This window comes from Euprymna scolopes, chromosome 31 (assembly GCF_053919585.1).
Source record: "Euprymna scolopes isolate OS-2025 chromosome 31, ASM5391958v1, whole genome shotgun sequence".
Taxonomy (NCBI): domain Eukaryota; kingdom Metazoa; phylum Mollusca; class Cephalopoda; order Sepiida; family Sepiolidae; genus Euprymna; species Euprymna scolopes.
Window position 1 is genome coordinate 89,844,798 of NC_136512.1, and position 14,950 is coordinate 89,859,747.

General features: G+C 32.1%; 1 protein-coding gene across 7 annotated transcripts in view; it reads left to right on the top strand.

Annotated features, from left to right (window-relative positions):
• LOC145255854 (UDP-N-acetylglucosamine--peptide N-acetylglucosaminyltransferase 110 kDa subunit-like) overlaps positions 1 to 14,950 on the top strand; it is a 93,206-nt gene that overhangs the window by 71,869 nt on the left and 6,387 nt on the right. For 4 of the 7 annotated variants that reach the window (XM_080114616.1, XM_080114618.1, XM_080114615.1 and 1 more), the window contains exons 6-18: positions 647 to 726; positions 2,165 to 2,254; positions 3,892 to 4,006; positions 6,058 to 6,198; positions 6,316 to 6,416; positions 6,796 to 6,949; positions 7,810 to 7,911; positions 8,005 to 8,184; positions 8,974 to 9,129; positions 10,849 to 10,938; positions 11,415 to 11,540; positions 12,730 to 13,017; positions 13,852 to 14,022. In XM_080114616.1, the coding sequence (XP_079970742.1) occupies positions 647 to 726; positions 2,165 to 2,254; positions 3,892 to 4,006; positions 6,058 to 6,198; positions 6,316 to 6,416; positions 6,796 to 6,949; positions 7,810 to 7,911; positions 8,005 to 8,184; positions 8,974 to 9,129; positions 10,849 to 10,938; positions 11,415 to 11,540; positions 12,730 to 13,017; positions 13,852 to 14,022 (1,794 nt within the window). The remainder of the gene's footprint in view (positions 1 to 646; positions 727 to 2,164; positions 2,255 to 3,891; positions 4,007 to 6,057; positions 6,199 to 6,315; positions 6,417 to 6,795; positions 6,950 to 7,809; positions 7,912 to 8,004; positions 8,185 to 8,973; positions 9,130 to 10,848; positions 10,939 to 11,414; positions 11,541 to 12,729; positions 13,018 to 13,851; positions 14,023 to 14,950) is intronic. The other 3 variants (XM_080114620.1, XM_080114617.1, XM_080114619.1) reach the window with 1 other exon arrangement.

Here is a 14,950-nt window from a genome sequence, read left to right on the forward strand (position 1 = left end):
GATTTCAGTGGATATGTTCTGTTCCAGCTACAATTTTTTGAGTCGACTTCAACAATCTTGATAATCCACCCATCCTTAGCATAACATGTTTTTACCCTTCTCTTATGCATCTTGCATAAACTGATTTGCATAGAGCTTGTATTACTCACGTGATTGTCAAATACCAAACCTTACCGGAAACGCTGCTTTAATGATGTCCAGATTTTTATCACTTTATATATATAATGTACATTATTATTTATTAAATCCTTGGAAAGTATATTCATTTCCGAACAAAATAGTGGTATTTTGAGGACTTAGTGCTTCGGTTTTTAAAATATGACGATTTTAAGCAGAACCCCTTAAAATTTTATTATCCAAAGAATTTTATCATCTGTATATATTGCTACTTCAGTGAAGTTCAAACCACCTGCGATAGCTGTGTGTGTGTGTGGGGGGGGGGCTCTCTTGTCTTTGATTTCCACCTTGTCATTAGAATCTAATGTGGTGAAGAACTGCTGTGAGCAAAATTATTTGTCCTCATTTTGATGCAGCTGCTAACATCACAACTATTATGAAAACTCATTGGTAGTAGAAGTCAGACGATCAACCACGAAAAGGCAAAAAAAATTTTTTGTTATAAATTTTTATTTTTTCTCATTGTCAGGCTGTGGCACTGGACCCCAATTTCCTTGATGCCTATATTAATTTAGGAAATGTTTTAAAAGAAGCACGAATCTTTGATAGGTAAGTAATGTTGCTATTGAGTTGTCCATTTTGTTCATGTCTTTTTGTTACATGAAAAATGAGCGTTTCCAGTTCAAAACACCGGATATTAGACAGAAACAAAATTTTATTGATGAAAATTAAAAAAAAACAACTTGTTTTTGTTTTTTAAGAAAATCACATGTATTGATTGGCAGTTGAATTTAAAGTCTTGTTCATCGTGATTTGACCAAATTTTTTTTTTGATGGAAATTTAAAAAATTTAAATTTTAATTTAAATATTTAGTAATAGTCAGCTAACATACTTCCTGTGTGTCTGCTACGAGAAGTGGTGACAAAGCAGATCAGTTCCTTCATGTTTTTCTCTCGCATTTATCTTTCCTCTGCATGTATTCCCCCCCCCATTCATTTGTGTATTTTTCTTTTCTTTTTTTATTTAATGATTGAAAAGTTTTTCTGTCCTATTTTATTTAAGAATTATTGAAAACCCCCTTAATTATTGAAAACGCATTTAAAACAATTTTTTAAGGAAGGAATATATAAAGCAATGTTAGCCATGGAACTGCATCACCAAAATTTTTTTTTTTTTATTTTTATTTGTATGATTATAATTTTTATTTTATACTTTCAATGTCCTTTTCTTATATTTTTTCATTAATCGCTTCACAATAGAAATACTGAAGAACGATAAAAGTGAATGAACTGATCTGCCTTGTAACCACTTCCAGTTGCAGACACGCCGCAAGTTAGCAAGTACATTAGCTGATTATAACCAAATATTTGATTAAGCGTAAACTAAAACAAAAAAAATTCAGTGTGTAATATAATCATGATAATCGTGTAAGTCAACTCCCATGTGTGCGTGAAGTTGACTTACATTTTTGTTAATATAGAGATCAACACGAGTGGCTTTTACCTTTTTATTAAATGATTCTTCATGACTTGATGCAACTCGAAGACCATCACTTGCTGACCTCAGAGTTGAGAAACTAGTCGTACTAATGGAATAGAAACCCATGGGTCCTACATAAAGCACACACAATGGGTGGGTGGGGGCACAAATTCTTACGCAACTTGGTTTAAGAGCTCATCTTTGTGTGTTTTCATTTTTCAGTTGCCGACTGATTTAGCATTTCTTTTTCTCCCTGACGTTATTCCTATATTCCGTTATTCCTGATCTGATTCCCCTTCCATTTTGACTGATTTGACCTTTGAACTCTCTTGAGCATCATCTCCTTTACCCATTCTAAATACAATCAAACAGAAAATTTTTATAACTGACATACCTGAGATTTAATAATAAAAATAAAACGTTTTTTGTCTTTATGCTTATAAAATTTGCTTTTGTTAATTTTTTCATGCAAATTAAAAAAAAAAATATAATGGAATTTTTTAATAATCACCAATGTTAAGTATGTGCGTTTTCTTTCTTTCAACCATTCTTATTGTTTCATTACAGAGCTGTTGCAGCCTATCTTAGAGCTTTGAATCTCAGTCCCAATCATGCAGTTGTACATGGCAATCTGGCCTGCGTTTATTATGAACAAGGGTAAGTCTATCATTCACCGTTTCATTTTGTTTTGAATGAACAAGAATCATGTTTATACTTACACACCCTATAATTGTTTGTCATAACGGATTTGAGTTGAAATTTATATTTCGAGAAAACTTTTAGAAATGGACGTTTTTACTGCAAACTATCCTTTTGTCTTCATATTTCTTTTCACATGGTTTTAGTGATTTTTAGAATCTTAGACAATGTATGCAACAAAGGTTTTGTGGACACTATCATTCAAAACTCAAGCAAGAATGATTATTGTCTCAACTTGTAATGCCAGATCTCAAGATTATAATCAGCTAACGTACTTCCTAACTTCCAGCGTGACTACTACCGGAAGTGGTGACATGGTAAAACAGTTCCTTCACTTTTATTTTCCTTCTGGGTTTGTGAAATGATTTATGGAAATATAAGAAAATGACTTTATTGAAAAATGTGCAATAAAAATTAACAAAATTATAAAAACATAAAAATAACACAATTAGTCTTTATTTGCATTTTTAAAAAAAGCTTTTATTTTATTTGAAATTTTTAGAAGAAATATGTTTATGAAATTACAATTTTTTTTTTTAATTCTAAAAAGTTTTTTATTTGAATTTAATAAATATGTTTATGAAAGTATAAAAATAAAATTATTGAAATCAATAACAATTTCAAACATAAATGTATCCAATACATATTTTCAAAATAGTTTTAAAAGATTGTAAAGCGTTTTCAGTGGTTCTTAGAAAAAAAAAAAAAAAAAACTAATTTCAATAACTTTTAATTGAAATGAGATAAAAACTTTTCAATGATTATTAAAAAAAAAAAAAAAAAAAAACGGTCAGAAAAAGGTAAAAAAAGTAAATGCACAGGGGAGATATAGGCGTAGGATAGAAAAGCAAATCAAACTGATTTGCCTGGTTACAGCTTTTGGTAGCAGCCACGTTGGAAGTTAGGAAGTATGGTAGCTGACTATAACCACTTCCAGATCTCAATTGTGTATCGAGCTTTATTAAAAAAGCGATTAATTAGCAATCTAATGACATAGTTCAGTTGATGAAAGTCAGACTTGTGTGCAAGGTTTTCAGTGGAAGAGGTTTGTGGCCTCTCCAAAATGAGTCGACCTTATGAACACTTGGTTAGAAACAAATAGTTGGGATAGTTACTGCTTATACAAATTCTGCTGTTTTCAAAATTAATTTCATGACCAGTTGTCATCTGTGAATGCTCGTTGATCTACTAGCAGTTCTATTTCATAACCTGTTTTCATCATTCTCGTTTGTCATTCCCATCCATTTCATTTAAACGACCTGCATTTGTTGCTAGTTTTATCGATCCTTTGAAGTAATGAAAGGACTTTGCTGTAAAATAAATGGTTTGTGCCGTTTCATGCTTTGTGATATCGCGACAACCTTTAAGGCTATTAGAGTTCAAATTTGTTGGTGTGTCTGACTTGGCTTATTTTTATCACTCTTTTCTTTTAGAGAGTTTTTCCGTCTATGGTTTGATTCTTTGTCATTTGCATTCTAACAAATTCTTTGTAAGATTTTTTTCTCATCTTTATGATATTTCAATCTGAACAGATAAAAAAATTTTTCATTTCAATGAACATTTTCTAAACATGTCTTTTATTTCCTTTATTTTAGGTTAATTGATTTGGCCATTGATACATACAAGCGAGCCATTGAATTACAACCGAATTTCCCAGACGCTTATTGCAACCTCGCCAATGCACTGAAGGAGAAGGGTAAAGTACGCAAGGTTAGAGCTTATCAAAAGTTGCACGTTCACTTCTTTTGGTTTTTTTACTCTCATTTCATGAAGAAACACTTTTATTAACAATTCACGTTGATAATGGCAGGTTTCTTCAAGTTAAATAAAAAATTTTTGCCAAAACTTTAAGTTTGTTTCTCTTTTTCCCTTCATAAAATCTGAAATTTGGTTTTTGCCAATTTAATTGCAAAGTAAAACCTCATTGGCAGAATAAAAAGAAAATGTCAAAACAAAAGCAAAAACCATTCTGAAGTGAGTGACAACTATTAATTCTTCACCCAATAAACCAATTCCAATAGATTTACCTCTCGAAATAGGGACATGTAAAAACGACCTTCACCCTAACCCAATGATGGCTCTGGTCGTGCCAAGTGGAGACAAAATTCCATTGTGGACCTGATCGTAAAAATTTTTATTCAATTACATAAGCTCAACATGTGTTTTATGTAATTTATCTATTAATTATGCAAACGTCTTTATTTATTTTTTCCTGGAAAGACTGGGTAAAATATTGTCTTGCATAGAATTTTCTGTATTTTAATACAATGACATTTAATCACTTCTCATCATACATTTTAATACAATGACATTTAATCACTTCTCATCATACATTTTAATACAATGGCATTTAATCACTTCTCATCATACATTTTAGTACAACGGCATTTAATCACTTCTCATCATACATTTTAATACAATGGAATTTAATCACTTCTCATCATACATTTTAATACAATGGCATTTCTCATACATTTTAATACAATGGCATTTCTCATCATACATTTTAATACAATGGCATTTCTCATCATACATTTTAATACAATGGCATTTCTCATCATACATTTTAATACAATGGCATTTCTCATCATACATTTTAATACAATGGCATTTCTCATCATACATTTTAATACAATGGCATTTCTCATCATACATTTTAATACAATGGCATTTCTCATCATACATTTTAATACAATGGCATTTCTCATCATACATTTTAATACAATGGCATTTCTCATCATACATTTTAATACAATGGCATTTCTCATCATACATTTTAATACAATGGCATTTCTCATCATACATTTTAATACAATGGCATTTCTCATCATACATTTTAATACAATGGCATTTAATTACTTCTCATCATACATTTAAATACAATGGCATTTAATCACTTCTCATCATACATTTAAATACAATGGCATTTAATCACTTCTCATCATACATTTAAATACAATGGCATTTAATCACTTCTCATCATACATTTTAATACAATGGCATTTAATCACTTCTCATCATCCATTTTAATATAATGGCATTTAATCACTTCTCATCATACATTTTAATATAATGGCATTTAATCACTTCTCATCATAATTCTGTCACTAGTGATTATTTGCAGTTCTTTTTTTTTTTTTTTTATCAAAATATTTTGTTGCTCAGAATTTCTCCTAACAGATGTTTTCAACATCAGCTAAGAAAGAATTTAAAATAACAAAAAAAATTCTGTCTTTTTAAAAAATGTTTTCAAAAAGTAAATATTTGAAAGTTTCTAGAAATCATGTTTTTATAATTTGAAAATATTATCTAATTTTTAATGTGCCATTTCACAGTATAAAAATAAAACTAATTTATCATAGAAAATTTAGATGTGTTTATACCCCCTTCTGTGTGTGTGTGGAGGTTGCCTGTACTGTTTGCTAAACTAAATATAATTCTCCATTTTGATCTGTGATGGGTGAATATTTTATCCTGATTGTCGGAATAAAAATCACAATTAGAATTTTATTTGGTTAAAAAGTATTCGATGCTCCAATCTTTGTATTTACCTGCACATTCCCAACATTTGTGTGAGTTATTGAGATTTAATTGTGATTGGTCAACATTAACCATAACTTTATTTTCTTATGAAAAACTTGGTCAGACATCCTTCCAAATTTTGATTTAGATTTTCTTTTTCCCTTCTATAAAGGAAATAATTTCTTCTTCCTCCAATATGATTTTTCTCTCCATCTATTTTTACAACTTCAACATTTCAGGTTGCTGAAGCTGAAGAATGCTACAACACTGCCCTTAAGCTGTGCCCAACACACGCAGACTCACTTAATAACTTGGCCAACATAAAACGTGAACAAGGAAACACGGAGGAAGCTGTTCGCTTATACCTGAAAGCTTTAGAAGTAAGTTTTTACACTGTTCTCAAAACACCTGTACCCAATTTTTAGTTTTGCGTTTTCATGATTAAAATGTTCTAATGGCGGTATCTAAACTTAAAAATCGTTTTTTCCTTTGAAAAGGTTTATCCCGAATTTGCTGTTGCTCATTCAAATCTTGCTAGCGTCTTGCAACAACAAGGCAAGTTGCATGAAGCTCTTACGCATTATAAAGAGGCAATTCGGTAAGTTTAACTTTTTTTTTATACCTTTATTGCCAGTTATTGCGTTTCTCTCTCACTCTTAACTATAATCATTATCTCTCATACACGCAACCATGCTTACCCACCTCTTTAAGATGTTGGACATCGTGAAATATCTGCCACCTACAAAACTTTAGATTCCTAAGTAACAATCTGATATTTGCTATTAACACCTTGAACAGGTTTTACAGCATTAATTGTTCTCGTAAACTACTCAAAAACTCTTAAATAATAATTGCTTTTTTTCTTTTTCCTACTTTAAAAATTGTTAAAAAATAGAAACAATTCTTTGGAGAAGTTGAAAAACAAAAGCATTTTAGTTTAAAAATTAAAAAAAAAATTTTTTTTGTTTATTTTCTAGAATTTCTCCTACATTTGCTGATGCCTACTCGAACATGGGCAATACTTTGAAAGAAATGCAAGATATTCAAGGGGCTCTTCAATGTTACACGAGGGCCATTCAAATCAATCCGGCTTTTGCTGATGCTCATAGTAACTTGGCGTCGATCCATAAGGCAAGTTCCCCCCCCCCTTTTTTTTTTTTTTTTTTTTTTTTTTTTGTGACATTCAACATTTTAACTCTTCATGAAAAACCTTAAAGTTTAATCTGTATGAGTTGATTACTCTGATTTGAAAACTTACATATGTGTAGTCCTGTTTAGTTGTTACCCAGGTCTGCTTTAACCTGAATTGCTACTACCTGTCTAGTGCACCCCCCCCCCCCCAATTTCTGATTTAAATTTTAAGTAGAATGGTTGGTTGGTTGTTTGTTTTTGTTTTACGGCATATCAACCCTTTTCGGGTTATTTAATGCCGAATCCAAAGATTTTGAAGAAAAATTTTTTTAATAGAATATATTTGTTGTTTTCACGTCTGTTTCTATTTAACCCATAGTTGGGACCCTAACAGGTACTACCACTCCGGGTCAGAGTGGACATGGGAGCAATGGTAATTAAAGGGTGGCTCCACACTCCCCAAAGCCCGCAAGCTCACCACTGGATATAGTTAAAGGTCATATCCAGGACCCCAAATTTTAAGTAGAATTGTCTAAATTCTCTGGTGTCTTATCCATAAAAGAGGGCAGTTAGTTGCTTCCTTCTGGACTTCGTAAAACAATTTATGAGCAACTTTGGAAGATATGTTTCGGACTTGGTGATATCCGAGGAGGGAGGGGTAACATTTGTGGCGAACATCTGAAAGATTGGTAGTCGATCCCCCCCCCCTCCCCCCATACACAATATTATTAGCAAACATGATACAGAATTGAATTTCTTGGCTTGATCTTGGTATAGGGCTGTTTTCAAATGTATCCCAAACAGACCACACATAAATTTTCCTATTTTGTAGTCAACATTTCATTTTTTTTTTTCTCCAGGATTCTGGAAACATTCCTGAAGCGATTTCATCTTACCGAACTGCTCTGAAATTGAAACCAGACTTCCCTGATGCCTATTGTAACTTGGCCCATTGTTTACAGGTAATTTTTTTTTTTTTTTTCCGCCCCAAGCTTTGTTTTTTGATTTGACTTTTTTGTTTGTTCAAGACTAAGAGTTTGTGTTTTTCTTTTCAGATTGTCTGTGATTGGACGGATTATGACAACCGAATGAAACGTTTGGTTCAAATTGTTCAGGATCAACTGGAAAAGAACCGGTTGCCGTCAGTGCATCCTCATCACAGTATGCTATACCCACTCTCTCATGCAGTGAGAAAAGCGATTGCTTCAAAGCATGCAAACCTTTGTCTAGAAAAAGTGAGTCCTATTATCCCCTTGGCTAAATTTTAGTTTTAACTTATTTCGTATTGGTAGTCGTGGATATTAGGGGTAGGTAATTTTAAAAATAAACTATAACAAAGTACATTATTATATTGCCAATAACATGGTACAACATTAACCAATGTAAATTGGCTAGTAAGAAGCAAAGTTTGATTTGTCAGCTAAAATGCTATTTGGACCTGACTTTAAAAATCCTACAAGATCACTTTGTGTGAGATCTCGATATGTATTTTTAAAAAGTTATACATTTGTATGATGTATTGTTCTGAATTTTATAGCACAGTTATTAGGCTTGATGGTGGGTATTGTAGGTTATATTTAGTTGTATGCAAAAGGAACTGAAAGATTTTATGAAAATTTGGTTGTATATATCAAATTTCTTTTTCTTGTACTTGATTAGAGAATGTAAAAAATGCACATTTTCTCAGCTTTTTGGAATCTGAACAAACAAATCTCATTTATTTCTGTAGCTTGAGTTCTTGTAGAAGGGATTCTCAACCTTTTCTTTACTCTGTCCTTGTTTATAAGAATAAGAACGTGTGTAGGGTTGTATGTCATTCGTATGGATACATGATATAACTTTTTCACACCTCTTAATAATTGTATCTCTGGAATTATATAGAAGCAGACATAACAAATATTCCATTCTCTTTTGTTTTTTTTTGTATTTTAAGACTACCAAAAGATTAAGAGTAAAAATTATTAAAAAAACAAAAGAAAAACTTATTACTTGAAAGTAATTTACATTTTACTTTTCTTTACTAGATCAATGTCCTCCACAAACCTCCTTACCAGCATTCCAAGAGTTTATCGATTGACGGACGATTGCGCATCGGTTATGTCAGTTCAGACTTTGGAAATCATCCAACGTCACACTTGATGCAAAGTGTTCCGGGAATGCATGAACGAGCAAAAGTAGAAGTAAGTATTCCCCCACCCCCTATAAAATTTGATATATTCATAATTTTAAAGCCCACTTTGTCTCTGATTCTATTGTGATTCAGGGAATATTCTTTCTTTTCAGAATATTCTGCTAGATTTTATGAATTAGAAAAAGCAAAATTCCAATTTTTCTTTCAGTTTAGTAAAAGCTTTTTTCTCCTCTTCCTCACTTCGTTTTTCTCTTTCAGTTTATCTTGCTTTGCCCCATGCCATATATCAAATGAATCGTGTTGCAAGGAAAAGGAGTTAGAAAACAATTTTTTTTATTTTTCCGCAAAGAATTAGAGGATACTTTCAGTATAAAAGTGCTCATAGATTAACCCTTTTCACAAAGACAAATTTTACATTTTCATTTTTTTTTTTTTTTTTTTTTTAGGTGGTTGTGAGAACACACTAAAAAACTTGGTAGGAAAGAGGGGGGGAACAAAAACCAATTATTTTAGACGTTGGGATCAGTTACACATGAATTAACATAAAATGAGCCACCATTTCACTTCCTTGAATACTGCTGCCAGATCTAGAGAGGTATCACATGGGGTATTCTTTCTCTTCTCCATACAGCCCCCTTTTTTTCACAGAAAAGACGTTAACCTCTCTTTATTTCATTAGTTCTATAGAAGGTGCTTTGCTCCAATCTTTGGTTCTTCCTTGAAAGACATTCAAAGCAAGAATTTGTTTTTGTATAACAATGGAAAAAATCCAGTGTCATATCAACAAATTCCTGTTATGAACAGAAAAGCAACCCAACTCCCTTTATGCTATTCAATGCTCCTTATACCTTTCTTTAGCTGGTATTTAGTCCTGTCTCCTTTACTCTCATCGTCAAGTGACTCTTGGCCTTGTGCAGATTGAATGGATTAGTGTTTGTTGAGACATAAAGATGCTGATTTGGCAACTAGATTCACCAGATTTCCACCTGTAGATTGACTGCATGTTTTTTGAGATTCAAATGTTTGGATAGTTGCTATAAAGATGATTGAAAAAGCATTGTCATCGCTAAACATACAGATGAAATCGATCTGTCATCACAGTATGCATTCTTCTTTTTATTGTATGAAGGTTTGAAAGATGCCAGATCGCATTACAATGGAGATGGCGTGTTTAGAATAGGTTTAAGTAGCAGTAGTATTTTACAGTGACCCTTTGGGATTTTTTGAAATTTCCGATAAGCAGCATCGTCGCCAATTTGTAACTGTTAATAGTTAAAAAATATTTCAAAGATGAAAATTTTATTTCTTTAAAGAAACCCCTCTCCAACATATCTTTTGAATTCCTGTGTTGTTGCTTTGTTTGATTGCATGTAAAATGATGTTCGCCTTACTAGTCTCTTGTCACATGGATGTTTTACTAATGTTTCATGTCAATTGGATGATGCGAGATGACACATTTTGTTTCAAGATTCTGACAAAGAAATATCTTCTAGTTTAAATCCTGAGAAAATGTAGCAATAACGTTTCGTTTTTATTCAATCAATTGGAATGCGTCATTACTGAAACGTGTTTACATCTTAAAATTGTTACTTTCGATATTTTTTTATAATGAATTTCTGAAATGACAAACCTGTATAAATAATTGCAATGAATGCCTTTTTAAAAATATTTTTTATTTGAAAAATTGAAAAGTTATTTTGGATCTTTTTAAAACAATTTTATTTTTCTGTTGTTAGATGTAATAAACAAAATCCTTTTCTTTTTCTAGATATTTTGTTACTCTTTGAGTCCTGACGATGGCACTACGTTCCGAGCTAAAATTGGCCGAGAAGCAGAACATTTTGTAGATTTATCACAGGTGAGAAAAGTAAAATTTAACAATTTTGAATCTAGTGAATAACTTTACACGTCCTAATTAAAACTGTCTTGCTCAGGATCGAACGAGGAATCCAATGTTATTTTATGAACGAAACAAACTCTGCTCTTAAAGGATTGCGACATAAATTTACATTTTAATCCTACTATTATTATAATATATAAATTTATGTGTGTGTGTGTGTATATATATATATATATATATATATATATATATATAAATATTTGTGTCTTGTTATGAGCAGTCTTTGTTCTCGGTCACTATTTATAGAGTTTGTTTATTGTATTCAATTTTTTTATGATTTCATTAGTGGATATTAAAAAAAAAAAAAAATTGTTTACAGTATAAATTTTAGCGATTTTTAAAATTCTTTTCTGTTAATTATTTTAATTAGATATATAGAAAACCTAAGATACTAAAATGGTCTGCATTATTGAATGTTTTCTCTCCCTTTTCAGATTCCATGCAATGGAAAAGCAGCTGATCGTATTTATGCAGATGGAATTCATATTCTCATTAATATGAATGGTTATACAAAGGGGGCTCGCAATGAACTGTTTGCTCTCCGCCCAGCTCCTATCCAGGTTAGTAGAAAACAGACCCCATTCTATACTAATTTCAGTTAAAAAAAAAATCTTTTCACAAAAAAACAAAAATCTCTGGCCATGAATTTATTGTGATGGTTAGCGATGTTCATATTTATTAAATCTGAAAAACATCAGATTTTGTTTCACTGATCGCACAATGCATTTGAGTAGCTGGTTATGATTAATGAGGTTGAGATGATTGGATATCCATAACCATTAAAATGTTTGAGTTGAAATTCACAGTTTGTGTTCCAAGTAGATAATCCCCCTGATCCACAAACGACAATGACTTTTTTTTATAACTGAAAATACTTTTTAGTTCGGCAATATTGGAAAAGAATTAGAAACAGCTTTACAAAAAGAGCTATTCTATGTATCCTGATACATTTCATTCAAGGCTTCTGAGATGAGCTCAGTCCAATTCTTTATGCTGTTTGAGATTAGGGATGGGCATTTGTATGAGTGCACTTCAAGGAATGTCTAACAAACTATTCATATGCCAAGCCATTCTATTGAAAAGCAATTAGATTAAACTTTGTTTGCATCAATAGAAAATCTTACATCAAAACTACAACGCTAACTTTGCATTTCAATTGTGGCTTGCATGTTCATGAATGTACAGGAGCCCAAATTCACAAAACTTTTATTTGTAAAAAATTACGCTTCAACCAAAATGAGTGAGGTATACAGCTTGCCAGGCAGATCCTTTCTTAAATTTAATATCTCTTTTGGACAAACCTTTTTAATCGATCATTAAACTATCAAGTTGATCGGATATAACGTCAAAATTCAACCACCGACCAATTTACATTTGTATTATTGCACCCTTTGTCATCTCCACTCTTTTTACCATGGTTAGATTTGGCAAAACTCATTTCCTCTCATTAGAATATAGATTTCCAGACGGGAAATGACAATTTTTCTTTCACCGTAAAAAGAATTTCTACTTCTACAAGCAAATTTTTCCTCCAATGTTTGAAATCTGTTTTAAGAAAACTGATAAACATATAAATAAAATTTAGAAACTGAACGGCAAAGTTTTTTTATGGCAAATTGTTTTGTATATTTGCGTTTTCTTTTTTGATAATTTTTTTTTTTCTATTGCTGATTTTATTTGCTTTCAAATCCACTTTGATCCCAATTTTTGTCTTCATCTTCACTCTTAAAATGTTCATTTTTGTTTCAGGTCATGTGGCTGGGCTACCCAGGCACGAGTGGTGCTCCTTTCATGGACTACATAATCACTGACGCTGTAACCTCACCATTAGTCTTGGCCGACCAGTATTCAGAGAAACTGGCCTACATGCCTAACACATTCTTCATTGGAGACCATCGGCACATGTTCCAACATTTGGTTGAAAGGGTTTTTCTTGAAACTAAAGATGGCCATGTGGCAGACAACATTCAGATCATCAACGGCACCAACTTAGAGCCGTTAAAATCAGCCGCAGATATCAAGAGAGATGGAAATGAGGTAGGAGACTGCATTATTAAACAGCCTCGTTTCATTTAATTTTGGGTTTGTAACAAGATTAGACATCTGTAAAAACTATTTCTTTTCTTTAAAATTAAAATGTTTTTAATAAAAGAAAACCAATATTTTTGATTGCGTTGGATTGTATCGATGTTTTATATGAAATACTTTCTCAAACGAGTTTGAATTTGAGAATTAAAAAAACAAGTGACATATTTTAGTTTCTTTTCAATTTTACTCTTTGTTGACTAAAGTCAGCTTGAGAAATTCAAAGGCATGTTTTTTGGTTGTACATTTCAACTTCATCTCCATTCTCGACTCTGCTTTACACAATAAGAAAACTGTTGATAAAAAGTCATTTTCCTAAAGCTTGAGCATCCGATCGAAATGGCTGCTTTTATTGATTTAAAAACTTATTCCTTGTCATTCAGAAGCAAATCCAATATTAAAACAGAATTGCTTAAAATTCAACAAGTAGAGTAACTTCCATCGAAACTGATTTAAAGTGAAAGTCTGTGGCTTTTTTGCTACATTTCATCTTTTCTGTTCTCAATCAATGAGAAATCTTTTTAGACTGAGGCTAAATTACTATTTGCCCCAATCCAGAGCGACCCGTCTTAGGGGGTTAGATTTTCCCCACATTAAAACCATTGTTTCTAATTCTGTCGTTGGTGAGGAGAGGCAAGTAAATCTTGACTTGAAGAATCTTCACATGTATTTTTTGTGTTTATATTTTTTAAGATCCATAATTTTTTGCTTTGTTGAATATGAAATTACAATCTCTTTTTAATTTGTTCATTTCTATTGGGTCTTTTGCATTTTTCTTGTGAACAGGTTGGAGTTCATCAGCCAATTGAAAGTGAAGAGATCAAACCCAATGGTACCGACCTGTCCAATTCAAATGAAAGTCCTGTCACCACAGTTATGCAGAGTATGATCAAGACGGGTATCGCCTCCACATGTATCAATGGAGTTATTGTTCAAAATGGATTAACTTCTAACCAAGTTAGTAGTGGCTTATTATCTTCCTTTTGCCTCTTTCCCTTCTTTCTACTCCCTCTTATCTCTCTTCTTAGTTGCACTTCTAGGCAGAGTAAAAGCAAATTCTATTTAAATTTTTATTCTATTGTTGGCATTGGTTTAAAAAATCGATTGTATGTGATGATTGAATGTTAAAAAAAATGATATAAATGTGGGCGTGCTTCGGAGGTCGATCCTTGGACCTTTATTGGTCCCCCGATTTATCGTAGAGGGACCTATGTTTTCAGTGGCGTCTGTTAGTCCGGACTATTGCCAGATAACCGTCCATTAGTTTTTCCTGAAATTTTGCAACAAATTCTATTTCATTAAATAGATGTGCACAGTGGAATAAATTTTTTTACAAAAATTCCCGTTGCGCTCCCCAGGAGCTCAAAAGAAGTCAAAAATAGCCAAAAATGACACATTTTGCCCCATAACTTTTGAATCCACGCATTAGATTTTTTTGAAACTTGGCCAAAATGTGGAGCCCATTTTTTCTTTTTTTAATATAAATCCAGTGTAGGTGATTTTGGCAAAATTCTGGTTCGCATCCCATTTGAGACTTTTAGGGCTAAAAAAAAAATTGCTCTTTTTTCATACTACTCAAGAACTTGATATGTATGTCTATATAGTTTTCCATGGTGCTGAATTCAAACATACATGTCTTAAGGTATGAAACTGCATTGTTTGTCCATTTTCACTGAGATTCGGCGTTCCAGGAACTTAAAAGGGGTCACAAATGCCCCAAAATTGCAAAAAATGGCACTTTTTACCCCCGTAACTTATGTCCCATCCATTGGATTTTTCTGAAACTTGACGAAAATGTGAAGGCAACGTTGGCCTTTCACACTTCTCACATTCATCATTTCTTCGCTATATTTTGTGGCGTCATCTCACATGCAGCACAAGAGGG